The sequence below is a fragment of the Micromys minutus genome (assembly GCF_963924665.1).
Source record: "Micromys minutus genome assembly, chromosome: 18".
Classification (NCBI taxonomy): Eukaryota; Metazoa; Chordata; class Mammalia; order Rodentia; family Muridae; genus Micromys; species Micromys minutus.
Window position 1 is genome coordinate 44847900 of NC_137953.1, and position 15911 is coordinate 44863810.

Genomic DNA, 15911 nt, shown 5'->3' on the forward strand with positions numbered 1-15911 from the left:
AGATTCAAAACAAGACGTGTAGGATTTGTCATTCTGAGATTAGAAAAGACGCCAGCGTCTTCTTCTGAGCTCTAAAAAGAAACCAAAACTTTCCCCCAGTCTCCTTATCTGCAGGTTATTTTCAGACCATTCAGTCTGGTGGTACAACAGCAGGCAAGCACTCTGCCACGTGGGGCGCAGGCAGAGCAGCTGGGGAATTCCGCGCCACTAGGACCTAGGGAAAGAAGCATCCGCACGGATCTCTTAAGGACCGCGGCAGTGACCAATCAGAAGGCGCCGTCTCTCAGCCGTGCGCCAATCATAGGCGTCCTTTCTGCGGGCCGTTGGGACTATTTAAAGAGGCACGCTGGAGCCTGCGCTGCACAGTTGCCAGTCCGCCTCTGTAAAGTTCAGCGATCATGGCTAGCCATCTGGAACTCAACAACGGCGCCAAGATGCCCATCCTGGGCTTGGGCACCTGGAAGGTAGGTGCGCATCGGGGCGCGGCCAGCCACCGGCTGGGTGACCCGGAGCGGCCTGCGCAGAGTGGGGCTCGGGTGGCGGGGCCTGTGTGCGCATCGGGCCGCGGCCCCGCGGGTGGGCTCCGGGCCAGCAGTGCGCGTGTCCCCTTGGGCATCCCAGATGGAGACACACCCACGGGGACCCGGGTGAGAGGGACCTAAGCAAACCCTTAGATTTGTCCCCTGGCACCTGTGGCGCCCCGGTCTCAGGAATGAGTTGACCTCAGTTGGCACAATTGTTTTCCTCTCGGTAATGAGCTAATTGGGCCAATGGGCCTGCGATAATTAAATTAAGAGGCGTGAGTTTGCCAGGAACCAGCCTGTTTCTCTGTCCCCTAAGTTGCAGAGCGCAGCACTTAACGGTGCGGAACTCCTTGAGAATTAATCTGGCTTCCATATTATAGGGTGCCACCCACTGAAAAGAGTGCTACAGGCAGGAACCCCACCCACCCAAAAAGAAAAAAAAAAAAAAAAAAAAAAAAAAACCAACACAACAAAGCAGGGTTGAGAAGAGGGCCCGATACATCAGAGTGAAATACAAAAAGAACCGGTAATTAAAAACTAAAAATTATAACTGATTTGATTATTTGGTAACCAAGGAACTAGTTTTGGTGGCACTGCTGACGCAGAAAAGCCTTACCTAATTCTTAAGCTCCTTGTAAGGTAGTTGTAGGCTCTGTATGACCTGGATCTTCAAGAACCTTGAGTACGGGTGGACCTGGGCAGAAAGCACCTAGACACAGTGGAGGAAAGAGAACCATTCAGGGTTGAGTTCAGATGGTTTGAAACCGGGCAGTCTGTTTCTACCCAAAGTACCGTTAAAATGGGTAATGTACATAGGGAGCAAGAATCCCTTCATAGACTTGTCATTCTCTGAACGTGTTTCTCAGCCAGTAGGTTAGCAAGTAAGGGTCTTTGGTGCCTGTAAAGGTGTGATTGAATTACAACCGTGGTGCCAGAATGATAAGAAAGATGGTTTCTCTGCTGTGGTAAGCACAGCGAATGGACACAGCACACACAGGCACACATAACTACAGTAGTTTCGTAAGTAATGCACAACCCTCAATATGGGTAGGATGCTGATACTTTAGTTCTGTCCCATTTCTCTAAAAACCAAGCTCATAACTTTAGAAAATCATCTGACAGGACAGCATCTTGAGATAAGTTCTCAGGTAAATTAGGAGCAACAGCCCCAGAAAGCTGGGTGATTGTTTAAAATAGTATACATTTGTAGGTATAGATCGTTCTGACTTCTTCACAGATACTTCTGTCACTTCCAACAGTGCCTGGCTCACAGGATGGATCCAAAAGTCACATTAGAGTTAGGGTGAGGTGAAGAAAATGTCCGCCTGTGTCTGGGGGTGGGGAGGTGGTAGGGGTGGGAAGGTTGGCGTAGAGTGTGGAAGGAGGAAGGGTAACAGTGAGACAGGAGGATAGTCGAGAGTTCCAGATTCCCCTTTGAAAAGAGCATATGAACTTAATACTTTCCTTGCATCGGTATGGTGTTCCATCAGAGACGGCACAGTGTAATATAGTCACTGTGACGGTCACAGAGGGTGTGGGTGGTTTCTTGTTCTCATGGAACCATGTCTGAGGCTATGCGGTACCCCACAGACCACAGCAGGACTCTCACAGGCGGTATGGTCCACTCTTCCCTTTCCTTGGGAGGTGAGGGTTTCAGGCAGTTGGGAGACACTCTTACTTGCATGGAGTTTCCTCCTGGCCAGCTTGCCTGCCATCTGGACTCTAAGTGCACACTAAATATACAGTGAGTGCTGTATTAAAATACCGTTTAAGTATTGTATGGTCAGGAAGCCTTTAAGGCAGAGCTGACCTGATTCAGGTCCTTTTTCTGATGATGTTTTGACCTAGTTGAAACTCTTTGAAGGACATGGCCATTGTCTCCTTAGGAGAAAACTGCAAGGGTCTTCCTGGCACTTCGTGGGCTAAAGCAAGCCTTCGCTGACAGTCCCAGATCCTGAGGACTGGGAGAAGTGCTGTGGACACTGTAGTAGGAGTTTGGTGTCTTGGTCGCCTGCTAGTGACCAGGCTACACTCTTCAGCCCTTCCGTCTTTAAGATCAGAAAATTAATCAAATATATCTCACCCGTGCAGGGCCAGTGCTGGATCTACATCTCTACGGAGTGGAGATGTGTCTTAAAATCAGGACAGCTTTATTAATCGATTACAGTAGAGCATGCTCTATTAGTGCTGCTCTACACTATGCGCTCTCAGTGTTCTGAGGCTGGGAACAGGGTCATTCTAGAGTCTTCATCTCGTGGAGTTACTGTTTCAGTTTTTGAACTGTGAGATGAACTTATACCATCAAAACCAGTGAGACTCATTTCTCTGAATCCAACAATGGGGAGTGCCCTAGCCCTGGGGAGCACATTGAGAGCATTCTGTGGGTTTCTGTCAGAGACTTAGGGATGTGGCACATGTAACCCAGTATGGGGAAGAAGCCCTGGGGGTAGCATTTTTCCCCTGGCCTCCTGCACTTTGACCCTTTCTGTCTTTGTCTTCCCTTGAAAACACCGCACAGATTGTTTTCTGTGGATTTCGGTTTGGTGTCAGTCATTCCACAGTATTGCTTAGTACGGTCTGTGCTCTAGCTCTGAGGAACAGAAAAGCCAGGTTAACCTTAAGCAGAAAACAAAGAGAAGTTGGGGGAGGGGTGGGAGCCCATTGGGTACAGCCATGATAGTCACTAGATTCAAGATTGGGATTCCATTCGGGGTTATTAATTAGGTTACCAGAATTCAGGCACTTGAGACCCCATTCTCTCAAGGAGTTGCAAGCCCTTGTTTTCCCAGCAAACGACTCCAGGACGTTTTCTTAGCGGGTCAGCAGGTCCTAGAATGGAGTGCCACAGCCTGGCTCACATCATGTTCCTGCTTATGCATGAGTGGCTGTGGCAGGTGTTGTGTGGCTTTGCCCAGCCTGGACCTTGTGCCTAGTACTCTATCCAAAGACATGGGCTGCCAAGCCCTAAGTGGGCTTACTTCAAGGCGAGCAGAAAGGCCTCTAAGAAAAGAGTCAACACAAGCACCCTGGATCCTGCCATAAGTTCATCGTATGTCCAAAGGCAGGAGAACCCCAACTCACCATGCCCCTCTTGTGCTGTCTTTCTTGGGCAGGGATTTGCTTTTTTTCTCATAGCTAATATCAGCCATGGTCATGTCTGGGTTCTCAGATAGCCTGTGCTGGGAGAGCCAAGATAGTTCCTTTAACCACAGAAGGAGCCTGTGGAGAAGCTACAGGCGCACTCTTAGTCCTACAGGGAAATGAGGGGGTGCCGAACAGTCTAAAGGTCAAAGATAACTCAGTTCTAAGAATGGCGTGGCCCCTCCACCAGGCAGATTCCTCCCTGCACGGTGAGGAGCAAGCACTACAGCCATGGGCTTGTTCTAGTGATTGCTGTTTTATCCCCTGACTGCTCGGTTCACAAGGTTCCAGATAAAACAGATGTTGGTGGCTGCTGGTGGCCTTGGGGAGTTTTGGTTTTCATCTGCTTCTGCCCCAGCTCGCCAGAGGAATGTGCTGTGTTCATTCAGCAGTTCCCAGCTCTGTGTCTTGTTAGGCTGGGGAACTGTGCTGTGCAGGTTGGGGGTGGGGGTGGGGTGAAGCTCTGGGCCAAGCAGGGCCTTCCTCCTCCTCAGTGTCCAGGCTTCCCACTTGTGGAGCTCCTTATGGGACTCCGTGGTAATCTTCCAAGGATCCATCTTCTTTTTCTACTCTCTTCTGTCTGCTGTTACCTTGAGAGGCCATCTGTCTGGTCTACCTCCTGGGTCAGAGGCAGTTGAGCTCCTGGTCTATGATAAATACCGTGAACTATTTGAATGACATGGTACCCCTTTATTACATAGATCCCAGCTAGTTCCTTTTTTTTTTTTTTTTTTTTTTTTTTTTGCCAAGGCCTCACTGTGTAGCCCAGGCTTCCCTAAACCTCACAGCAGCGTTCGCACCTCTGCCTTCAGAGTACTAGAATTTACCTGGCTTCTGATTATCTGTGCTGCTGGCAAGTGGCTGCACGGTCTCCTGAGGAGAAATGCTGTGCCGGTCACCCTGACCTCAGAACAGGAGCCTGATCCGGATTGCTCATTCCACTGTTCTTCCGTGCATTTGTGCAGGCACAGCCCTGTCTGGTTCTGAGTGGAATGACTTTTCTCCCTTCCTTTTCAGTCTCCTCCTGGCCAGGTGACTGAGGCTGTGAAGGTTGCTATTGACATGGGGTATCGGCACATTGACTGCGCCCAGGTGTACCAGAATGAGAAGGAGGTGGGCGTGGCCCTCCAGGAGAAGCTCAAGGAGCAGGTGGTGAAGCGCCAGGATCTCTTCATCGTCAGCAAGGTACCAATCTGTGAGGATGCTGGGCTCCAGTTCACTCCGAGGCAGCAGGACCCAGCTGCCAGTCAGGTCCACCCTTGACATGATGGCAGTTAGCTCTGGGTGGGGCAGATCCGTTGCCTGTCCACCTTTGCATCTCTTTGTTGGACACGTAATTAGAGCCCTGTGCTGGTGAGACTGGTTGAGGGTTTACTCACCCTTTGTGAGGAGTGACTTCAGGGATAGAGTTTGGTTCCCTTTACAAACTGGGTTTCACTGCTGGCCTTTAGTTTTAGCTAGAGGCTGTGCATGCACAAAGGAGCTCAGACTGGAGGGTGATGCTGGCTCCACATGGACCATTGGCAGGGAAGTAGACCTAGAGCACGTGTTTAGCATCTCCTGATCTATTGTCATGCCTTGTTTGGTCTCTGTGAGGTGCTCTTGAGCTGACCACCCCACTTGCCTTTGGGAAGTTGGGATCCACAGTATGAACTGGAAACTCCAGCTACTCGTAGCATCATGGTTATGGGGAGAGGAGAGCCTTTCCTCTGCCTTGGAGCGCTGTGGCTCCCAGGCAGGAAGCGACTTTGCATGGCAGGAATAAGTGTGCCTTTGCTGGCTGCAGCTGTGGTGCACGTTCCACAACAAGAGCCTGGTGAAAGGAGCCTGCCAGAAGACACTGAGCGACCTGCAGCTGGACTACCTGGATCTCTACCTAATCCACTGGCCAACGGGCTTCAAGGTGAGGGCCACACTGGGTTGGATCTTGTAGTTCAGGTACAGCCTTCATTTTCTCATTAGCACATTATAGGTGCGTGACTCACCTTGTCTCTGCTGCATGGGGCATGGGCCTTGGACCACCATCAGTGTCATCACGCAGAATGTGTTAGAAACCATCCTCAGGCCTCTTCTGCACTGTCAAGACCACTGGTGGCTTAGATGCCGCCTTTAGGTTTGGGGTACACCACCATTTTCCCTCAGCACCTCTAGAATTTCAAACTGCAATAAATATAGCCGACATGGCTACAGTCGTTCCTGCTAAGGCACACGGTTGTAGTGCCAGCCCCGCCGTGTTTTCTCCTCTCGGTGCATGCTGTCGATGCTCATACATGTGTGTGTCTGTACTTCCATTTCATGCCATCCTCATCTGTGTGAATACACGCTCACAAGCTGGTTCTCTGTGCTGCAGAACTCAGAATCACGTTTTCCTCCTCTACCCCATGGCTTGTATGTCTGTCTGCATGGTGACCCGATTGAAAGGTCATGGGTTTCACTGTACAACTCAGTTCAAGCTCTCTGTGGTCTCTTGGGGCCTGAGGCACTTGGTTTTCACCCTTTGTTTTCCCTGACAAGCCAGAGAGAGATAGTCAGGGTGACAGCTCCATGTGCCCGAGAGACACTGAGACCCGGCCTGAGTTTCCCTGCCCGGCCTACACACCCTTCCCCATGCAGGCATGCTCCCATACTTGTAAGTGTCCGAATCTCCATCTGACGCCCTCAGAGCTCCAGTCATGACAGGGATTCCCATCGGGGTCACTTTCTGGTTTCCCTTGGCTACCAGATCTTACTGTCTTCCAGTGTTTGTAATGCTGTGAGATTAGAGGTCTGTGAAGAAGTGTCACTAATGATTTGTGTTTGTGTACGCTTGTTACTGACAGCCTGGGCCAGACTACTTCCCACTGGATGCATCAGGAAACGTGATTCCTAGTGACACCGATTTTGTGGACACTTGGACGGTAAGATGACCCTGGCTGAGCCCGTGTTTATTGCTGGTTCCCTGTTATTGTGTGTGAGCCAAGTGTGAGTTGTCTGCTCTGCCATGTATTCCTGTGCATAGATCATTCTGTCTCTGTGTCTGTCTGTAAGTCTCATGAAAGCCAGTCTAGTTTTCAAGATTCTTGTGGATTCTGAAAAATAAAAGGTTCTGGCTGTGGATGGGAGGGTACATCTGTTAAATTTCTGGACACAAACATGCTCTGGTCCTTGTCCTTTTGGGGTTCATTTAGTACCCAGATAGATCTCCCTTTTCTTTTTAGGCTATGGAACAACTCGTGGATGAAGGTTTAGTAAAAGCAATTGGTATCTCCAACTTCAACCCTCTTCAGATTGAGAGGATCTTGAACAAACCTGGCTTAAAATATAAGCCTGCCGTTAACCAGGTAAGCTGTTTTACCAGCTTGTCCTGGCTCTTACCTGTGGACCACATGGCCCAGGGAGTGGCCAGGATTTATCATGGCAGATACTGCTTTGCAGGGATAGGATTTGAGGCCAGTCAGCAAAGACGTGCCTCTGGCATGAGCCGTGGGCAGCTAGTGAGAGAGCCTTCTATCTATTGATAAATGGCCAAGGCCAGCGAATGCCTTACAGCTTTATGGCCCTAGAGCATAAGCAACAAAATTATTATTGTTCTTAATGTGAAGGCCATCGGCTGGGAAATGTGGAGAGTTGTTCCAGCTTATCTGGTAGGCAGACATTTCTGTGTGGGGAGAAAAGGGACATTGACCACATCACATAAACCTATGTCTGTTGCCACAGTCATCCTCCTGCTTGTATTGCAGATTGAGTGCCACCCGTACCTCACTCAGGAGAAGCTGATTGAGTACTGCCATTGCAAAGGCATCGTCGTGACTGCATACAGTCCCCTTGGTTCTCCTGACAGGCCCTGGTAAGCTTCTGTGGGCTCCCTGTTGGAGATTAGGTATAACCAAAGGGAATGATTGGTTGTCACAGAGAATGCTTCTGTGCTGCCTGTAGACCTTCTCTGGGGCCTCTGGCCTTCCTGGGAGCTTGATGTTTCTAGGAGCAAGATGGATGTTCTGCAAAGGGTCGGCAGATGGATCATAACCCAGCTTCGGTCTAGGAGTCTGACCAACCACCCAGGGAATCAGTGGGAGGATCAGGGAAGGGTGGCAACTGTCTTGGGTGGCAGTGACGAGACTTGATTTCATCATCTCTCTGCTCCAGGGCCAAGCCTGAAGACCCTTCTCTCTTGGAGGATCCCAGGATCAAGGCAATTGCAGCCAAGTACAATAAAACCACAGCCCAGGTATGGATGCTTCCGGCACTTGTGACTGTTGCCTGAATTCTGCAGCTCCTGGTGATCCCTGTTGGTCCGGAGTGGAGGGGCTGAGCCTGTGTAGCCCTCTGTGGGCGTGTGGCTTGGAGTCCTAGAAGGCAATTTCAAGGGCACAGATCAAAAATTTAGAAAAGTAAGAGACACATGGTCTTAGCACAATAGTGCCTGACCGCACTGCCTCTGTGGGCAGCACAGACATCCACCCAGCATGTACTGGGTTGCTCATCCCTGTACAAATAAAAGAGCTCTTACCATCTGCAGTCTGGGAGATGTTCTCCTTCTCCTGTGGATAGTGTGAGTCCCAGTCTGGGACTTCCTGTGGCCTTGTGATATGGCTGAAGCCACCGATAGAGCAGGACGTTATTTGGACCAGCTCGTGGCTGTCACCCAGCATCTCAAAACCTCTTTACCTGTGCAGTTACAGAGTGTGAGATCACCCAGTATGTGTACACACTCCACATCTCTTGGTCCACAGGTGCTGATCCGGTTCCCCATTCAGAGGAACTTGGTAGTGATCCCCAAGTCTGTGACACCAGCACGCATTGCTGAGAACTTTAAGGTAAGATCCCAGCTGCCAGGCCTGACTTTCCTCCATAGTAGGTTGGCCACGGGTGTTCTCAGGATTCTCGTTCTTTCCCGTCTGTGTGATTGCGAGCAAGTCACTTGACTGCACTCAGTAATGCCTGCGGTGAGGGTGTAATGACACTTAACGTTCATGGTGCACTCACAGCAAGTGCACAGACGTCACAGTGAACACTCAGAAAACACTGCTGTGCTGGTGGCGGGTCCGTGGACATCCAGGACATACATCAATCCACTGGCTCTTTTAAGTGCCTAAGCAGTTGTGAACCGGTGGGAATGCTTAGGCACCAGAGTGTAGGCATTAAGAATACCTTACTACCACCACCACACCACCGCCACAGCACCACCACCACAGCACCACTGCAGCTCAGGCTGCCTGGTGAGAGGCACTGTACCAGGATGGTCCTGGTACCACCTGAGCCTCTGTCCTGGCAAAGCAAAGGGATGCTCTGTTGAGGTCTGGTTCAAAATCAGCCCCATATAGCCCACAAGGGGCAGTAGAGTGGTCCTGAAGACATAGTTAGACATAGTAAGCTACTAATCCTACCTCACCCTCGTGACCGTACCCACTTACTGTGTAAAGATGTGGAGAGACCTGTCCTGCTAGAAATGGGATAATACCTCACGTCATATTTCATTTCTAAAGTATTAGGAAAGAAAATGTAGCCAGGCAGTGGTGGTTCACACATTTAATCCCAGCACTTGGGAGGCAGAGGCAGGTGGATCTGTGGGTTTGAGACCAGCCTGGCTGGTCTGCAGAGCAAGTTCCAGGACAGCCAGGGCTGCACAGAGAAACTGTCGTGAAAATGAAAGAAGGAAGGAAAGAAAGAGAAAACTGCAGGTGACAAATCTTAAAACACTAACCTAGTGTTTGTTTGTTTTTCATCTTACTGTGCATTCTTTGCTCATTTTTCCATGGCTGCAATCACAAGAGAATATAGCATAGTCTAGTCCTACACAGCTCGGGATCAGAACGTGCCAAGTGGAATGGGTTGTTGGGCAGAGCTCCATTTCCCAGCCCCAGTGCTGCCCAAGGCCATCTGGCCTACTAGTCTACATGTCCGCCATGTTCCTAACGTCTTTACTATATTCTGTTGTGGGTATCCACAAGAGAAGACTAATCAGATACGAGTTTAAGCCAATAGAAAGTCTTTATTAGCCAGTCTGTGACCACACTGGGTGTTTGGGATCCCAGGGTAGCCCCGAGCCTTTCTCAGGGTTTAAGCACAAAACCACATCTTGGGTGACACACCTCAGCTAACAGGAACAGTTAGCCAGAGGTGACATACCTCAGCTAACAGGAACAGTTAGCCAGAAGTGACACACCTCAGCTAACAGGAACAGTTAGCCAGGCAGAACTACAGAAGCTGAAAGAGACTTTTACAGAACTATGGACTTTGATGTGAATTAAAAATAAACAAAAAAATGGAAAGGAAAGGACATGCTTGCCCCTGAACCGTGTGTGGGAGGAGAGGGGAAGGAGGAGAGGGGAACCAAGTACAGCAGCCAGGAGGCCAGAGGTACAAAAGGAGAAAGGGGTAGTGATGGAAATGTCTGGGTTGCATAGGGAAGGCCAGCAGAGCACTGGAGAGATCGGGGTGTGGTGGGATGTGGCCGTCATACCCTGTAATTGGTAGGGACTGAGGGTATTGGTAAACCTGAAGGTCAGCTCTGCTACATCAGATAGGCACCTTAGCCTCGGGCCCCGGGTTTGAAATTTAACAGCTAGATTAAGTCTTCCTTTGGCTGATGACCTGCATGTCCTTCTGTCATGAAATCCCTGTGCTAAGGTCTAGGGCCTGTTGCACATTCCTGTGTTCATTCTTTTGTCTCATGGAAGCCATGCAGTTACCCCAGTTTGCCGTTCTTGCTCTGTATGTCAAAGCCTGACATAGTTTCTTGGGCCGTCCCACACATGGATCCGTGAGGCGTTATCCTTCGGTCCCCAGCTGGGGTGCATTGCTGGTGACAGCCAGAGACTGTCCTTACAGCGCAGTACCCGGATTAGTGGGTGTTCCAGCTGTTGAGGCCCCTGGTTCTTATCCTTCCTGGGGAATGGAGCCGGTGACTTGGTAACATTGCCCCTGGTGCTTATTGCCTGACGGGATTGACTGAACAGCGCCCTTTGCTTGGAAATCCTGGAAGGGAGAGGCCATTTCAGATACAGCCACAAGCCTGCACCTTGTGTAGTAATTAACGATCTCCCCTGAAGTCCCGGGGGCTCTCCTGCCCTGCACTCCAGGCAGTGGGGGCCGTCTGAAACTTGATGGTCTGTCTGTTTTATTACGGAGCTTACTGGCTTTCCTCTTTTGTTTTCCGTGTTTGTCTGTAAGGTCTTTGACTTTGAGCTGGGCAGCGAGGACATGACTACTCTACTCAGCTACAACAGGAACTGGAGGGTGTGCGCCTTGATGAGGTGAGGTCCAACGCAGCATCTCTTCTGCGTCACCAAGTGTTTAGAGTACGGGCGTCTGTCTCTCAGGCCCCAGAGGCCTGGCCTCCTGCAGCCCACCCTGCTCTCACACAGGCCGTGTCTCCTAATCCATACAGAGCACGGTCAGGGGAGGGTAGCTGTCAAGAGACCTGCCTGGGAGCACCATTGGCCCAACTTTGAAATTTTAGTCGCTTTTCTGAACTCAGGTAATCCCAGGGGCTCAACCGGTACCCACCTTCCTAGAAGAGTTCTTGTATGACTTGACTGACTTAATGACCCTAGTAAGGCGTTTGGTGGGAAGACCCTGGTGCTGGGCTCAGGGTGGCTCCCGCTCTGACACAGCACCCTTGGCTGTAATGTCACTCAGTCCCGAAGGCCCTTCGGCTTTGCCTTTGCTAGTTCTTGCCTTCCCCCTGAAATGGGAGTTAGATTCTGAATCCCTGGGGATGCATTTGCTTTGCATCGTCTTGATTCTCACTCATACCGCTGCTTTCACTTGCCATCTGCATGGCTCTGTCTGCATGGTGGTGACAGCCACGACCTCGATACCTTAGGCACTTTAAGCCATTTGGTTTGCTTTCCCAGGGCCCTCAGCTTCTAAGTAAGCTGTAAACAGAGCCAGCCCATGGCTCTGAACAGGACCCTTTCTAACATTACACTAAGGACACTTAACCTTTTAACGTGAAAATCACTTTTTATTTTGGATCTAATGGGCAGGAGAGCGGTGCATCCCCTGCTTGTGGGATCCGTTCTGTCCCTAGAGCCTGTGGTAGTCACTTGACCCTGCATCTTCCCTGGTACTGCTGATGTTGACATCCGAGCCTTGGGATAGCAAATCCTCTATCCGATTGCCTCCTTTGCGCCCCGCAAGACTGTGCATTAGCAGTCCTGAGTTGGCGTGGGTTGCAGTTGGGGTTCGGGGAGAGGCTGACTCTGGTGCTCCCAGCAAGCTTTTCCTAACTGTCCACATACGAACACACACGGTTCCACTGAGCCTGCGCTGCGGATAGATTCTAGAAGAGAAAGACAACTTCATACGCATCTTCTGAGGAGTAACACAACCTTTCTTAACTTGATGTGATTAAGAAAGAAACGACCTTTCTTATATTTGATTTACCTTCCAGAGAGCAAGAGCCATCTGGGACTTAGTGGTATTATCTCTGATCTTTTTTGTGTGTGTGTGATCCACACACACTCATACACACACACACACACACACACACACACCTACACACACTCATATATATACACACACACCTACACACACTCATATACACACACACTCATACACACACCTACACACACTCATATACACACACACACACTCATACACACACACACACACACCTATACACACTCATACACACACTTACACACACACACACACGTGTATATTCAGGTTTTGTCTAGTTTTTCAAGTGTTCTTGCCATTTTGTCCCCATTACAAGCCACTGGCCCAACCAAATAGACCCTGAACCTTGGCGTCATGCCAGCCCTGTTCCTGCAGTAAGTCCCCAGCTTCAGATACCACAGAGGTATCTTCTCCCTTTCTGGGAGTGGCTGGCTGCCTGACTTGCCCTTCAGGATTTAGCAACCTACAGTTCATAAATGTCTATTGCTTCATTATCTCTGTTCCTTTGGTCCTGATAAAATGAACTGGGTGTGGTGCCAGTAATCCCAGCTTTTGGGAGTTGGAGGCAGAAAGATCTGAACTTCAAGGTCATCCTCTGCTAAGCAGCATGCTTGAGGCCATCCCAGACACACCAGGCCCTGCCTTAAAAGACAGCGAAAAGATGACATGATGCTGTATGATCATGCCAGCTCGGCAGAGTTCCCAGGAGGCAGGACTTGCTGCCCAGTGTGCTCCAGGCTAGTGCTCAGTGCAGCCTATCATGTGCATGCTGGTTCATGACATCACAAAACCAGGGTCCAGAGGCTGAGCAGCTGTCTCGGCTGCACATGTGTGATCAGGAGGCTCTAAGACTGGCTCAGTTCACAATGAGACATCCCTTTCTGTGTGGTGGTGACTTGTTACAAGATTTTTCCTTGAGAGCTGCCAAGATAGTTCAGTGTTCAGACATAGGGCATCAGTCCTGGGGATGAACAGAGTTCTGTTCTCAGGACTCACATGGGAGGAGAGAAGCAACTCACACAAGTTGTCCTCTGATCCAACCATGTGCACACCCACACACATACATACCATAAATAAGTAAGTGAACCCAGTTCATTTTTGGAAGTCTCTAACTTGTAAATCGTATGTGCTCTTTTCTGACAGTTGTGCCAAACACAAGGATTACCCCTTCCACGCCGAAGTCTGAAGCTGTGGATTCCTGCTCTGCCCCAAGAGGCTTATACCTGTTCTTTCTGCCTCATCTGCCCTTGCGAGTGTCCTGTGTCCTGTGTCCCTCTGCACTGGGTGGCACCTTGCAGACCAGACAGTGAGAGTTTGTTAGTTTATGTAGAATCTGCAGGGCAGTACCAGTAGCGGAGCTGTTTGTTCAGCCTTTCTTGGTCTTTCTTCTTCCTACCTAAAGGACTTTAACACAAGCACCCTTTCCAACCAAAGAGAAGCAAGAGTTATAGCCCAGGCTGTGCCACCGACACTTACATTTGAGTGCTTAGAACTGCCATCCTGTGGGTCAGGCTTCTCCTTGCCTCAAATAAAAACTGCTTTTGTGAATTCGGCATTCCATTTTGTTCTTGTTCTGTGAAACAGTAGACCCCTTCTGTCCCACACCCAGCCTGCCGTCCCTGAATGCCAAGCACAGACCAATACTGTGAACAGACCGTGGACTTTACCCCAGCGTTTCATCATAGTGTTTGGGTGGTGCGTAGCATCACATGGTGAGCTCAAACACAGAGTGTCTGGGCCTGGAGAGTGAGCAGTCTTGGTTGGGTTATACCCAAGGTTTTTAAGGCTCTACACGTCTAATGGGTGATTGTCACTGCAGTCAGGACGTTTTACAAGGGCATAAAGCCCCTGGATGTCACATTTTACCTGGGTGGTCCTGAAGGCCTGAGTCAAAAGGCAACCTGAGGGCAACAAGCTTTTGTGAAGCCCATCATCTAGATAAGAAGAAAGGCATAAAAGGTTGGCATCAGCTGGATATGGTGAACATTCTGAGGCTACAGTTACAGATTTGGGGACCTGATGCTCTTGCTTATCTCTGTGGTATCATTTCCTCATCCGGGGTTCCAGTGACAGCAGAAGAGACAGGATACACAGTGTGACCTGAGGCTTCAGAAAGCCAGACCCCATATGACCATGTCTGCTGACTGCTTTGTGTGTTACTAATACTTATGCCCCCCCTGAAGGAAGTTGGTGGCAGCAGCTGCCAGGCCTCATCTGAGGAGGGATGAGGTTCTGAACCTCAGCATCTGGGGCCAAGAGTTCCACCTGTACAGGCTACTGGGTGGCTCTTGGTCTGAGCCCTGCTCCATCAGGCTTTTAGGTGGCTAATACTCCTCTCTAGGTGGTTCAGAGTTGAGCAGAAGACACTGGAAAACTTGGGGACAATCACTAGAAGAGAATTTTCATTTTAAGACAAAACTTTACCATTGTCAGTAAATGAAAGAGGAGATGAACCTCCAGTGTATTTCAAACCCCGAGAAGAGCTTGTTCGCCTGTGCAGCCCATGTTCCTCAAGGCCAAGGGTTTTCTCTACCTATATTCTTTGAACTACAATTCCACTTATTCTGACTGGCAAGTTACTTAATCTATCAGCCTTTGTCTTCTCAGTCTATAAAATGCTTCCCTTGGGTGACCATAAGGATTAAATGATGTCATGAATATTAAACTTCTAAAGCATTGTGTATACAGCTCTTCAGACATGGCAGCCAGACCAAGGGAGATGGCTCAACAGGTAAAGCTGACAAGTTTGACAACCTGAGCTTGATCTCTGGGACATACATGGTGGAAGGAGAACTGATTCCCCACAAGGTGTCCGAGACCTCCACATGCACACCATGGCATCCATGAGTGTGTGTGTGTGCACTCACACATGAAGAAATGTAATAATACAAGTGTCAGCCATTATTCTGATGTTCATGTCATCATCATAACCAAACATGACAGAAGCAAACCCACAGTCCCTTTGTAGCTCACAGAGGTAGAGCTGTACCCAGGAAAGGCTCTTACCCCTGTAAAAACAACACCAGGTCTGTGTCTGGGCTCTGCCAGAAATCAACCACAGGAAGGGGCCGCTCCTGATGAACTGTGTTTACATCTCTAGGGTTTTATTTAATGGCACAAGGAATATATACTAAAGAAAATGCTGCCTTTGGTGTTTTTTTATAAGGATTGTTTCATGGATGAAATGTATAAGGCTCGGTTAAGTCCAAGCATAGGACATAAGAGATAGTAAGGATTGTAGAGAACATGTAATCAGGTGTTTTTTTTTTAGACCAGCATTTTCGGTTTTAGCTTTGGCAGCAGATATTACTCTGAAAAGAAATTCTGCCCGGATGGATATATAAACTGCAGATAAAGGCTCGAGTAGGAGGAACCTGGGCATGGAGCCAGAAGCATCCTTTCCCCAAGCCTCCTACCCAGAAGGGATCTGTAACACGGTTCCAAAGCCCCTTTGGTGTGTCTAGCAAACATAGATACACTTTCATTTCACAGAGCTGCTGGTATTTGGAATTTGGGGCAGAGCTAGATCAGAGTCTCTCATTGGTCGACAATGTCTAAGGATGTGACTATGAGATTCTTGCCTGGATCTACTTTCATGGTGGCGTTCAACCAGTCGTGTTGATGCTGGGTACAGACAGGTGCTCACTTGCTTACTTCATGTACTGTGTTAGCTAGGAGTTTTACTGCTGTGGACAGACACCATCACCAAGGCAACTCTTTTAAGGACAATATTTAATTGGGGCTGGCTTAGAGGAGTTTCAGAGGTTCAGTCTAGTGTCGTCAAGATGGGAGCAGCGTTCAGGCAGATGTGCAGGAGGAGCTGAGAGTTCTACATCTTCCTCTGAAGGCCGCTAGAAGAGT

General features: G+C 49.4%; 1 protein-coding gene across 1 annotated transcript; it reads left to right on the top strand.

Annotated features, from left to right (window-relative positions):
• Positions 1–330: 330 nt before the first annotated feature.
• On the top strand, positions 331–13596 carry AKR1B1 (aldo-keto reductase family 1 member B). Its single transcript, XM_080932491.1, has 10 exons — positions 331–464; positions 4683–4850; positions 5452–5568; positions 6485–6562; positions 6863–6985; positions 7385–7491; positions 7791–7872; positions 8378–8461; positions 10818–10900; positions 13194–13596. Exons 1-10 carry the CDS (start codon positions 399–401, stop codon positions 13234–13236), a joined length of 951 nt encoding a protein of 316 aa, XP_080788617.1. The 5' UTR covers positions 331–398; the 3' UTR covers positions 13237–13596.
• The last annotated feature ends 2315 nt before the right edge of the window (positions 13597–15911 follow it).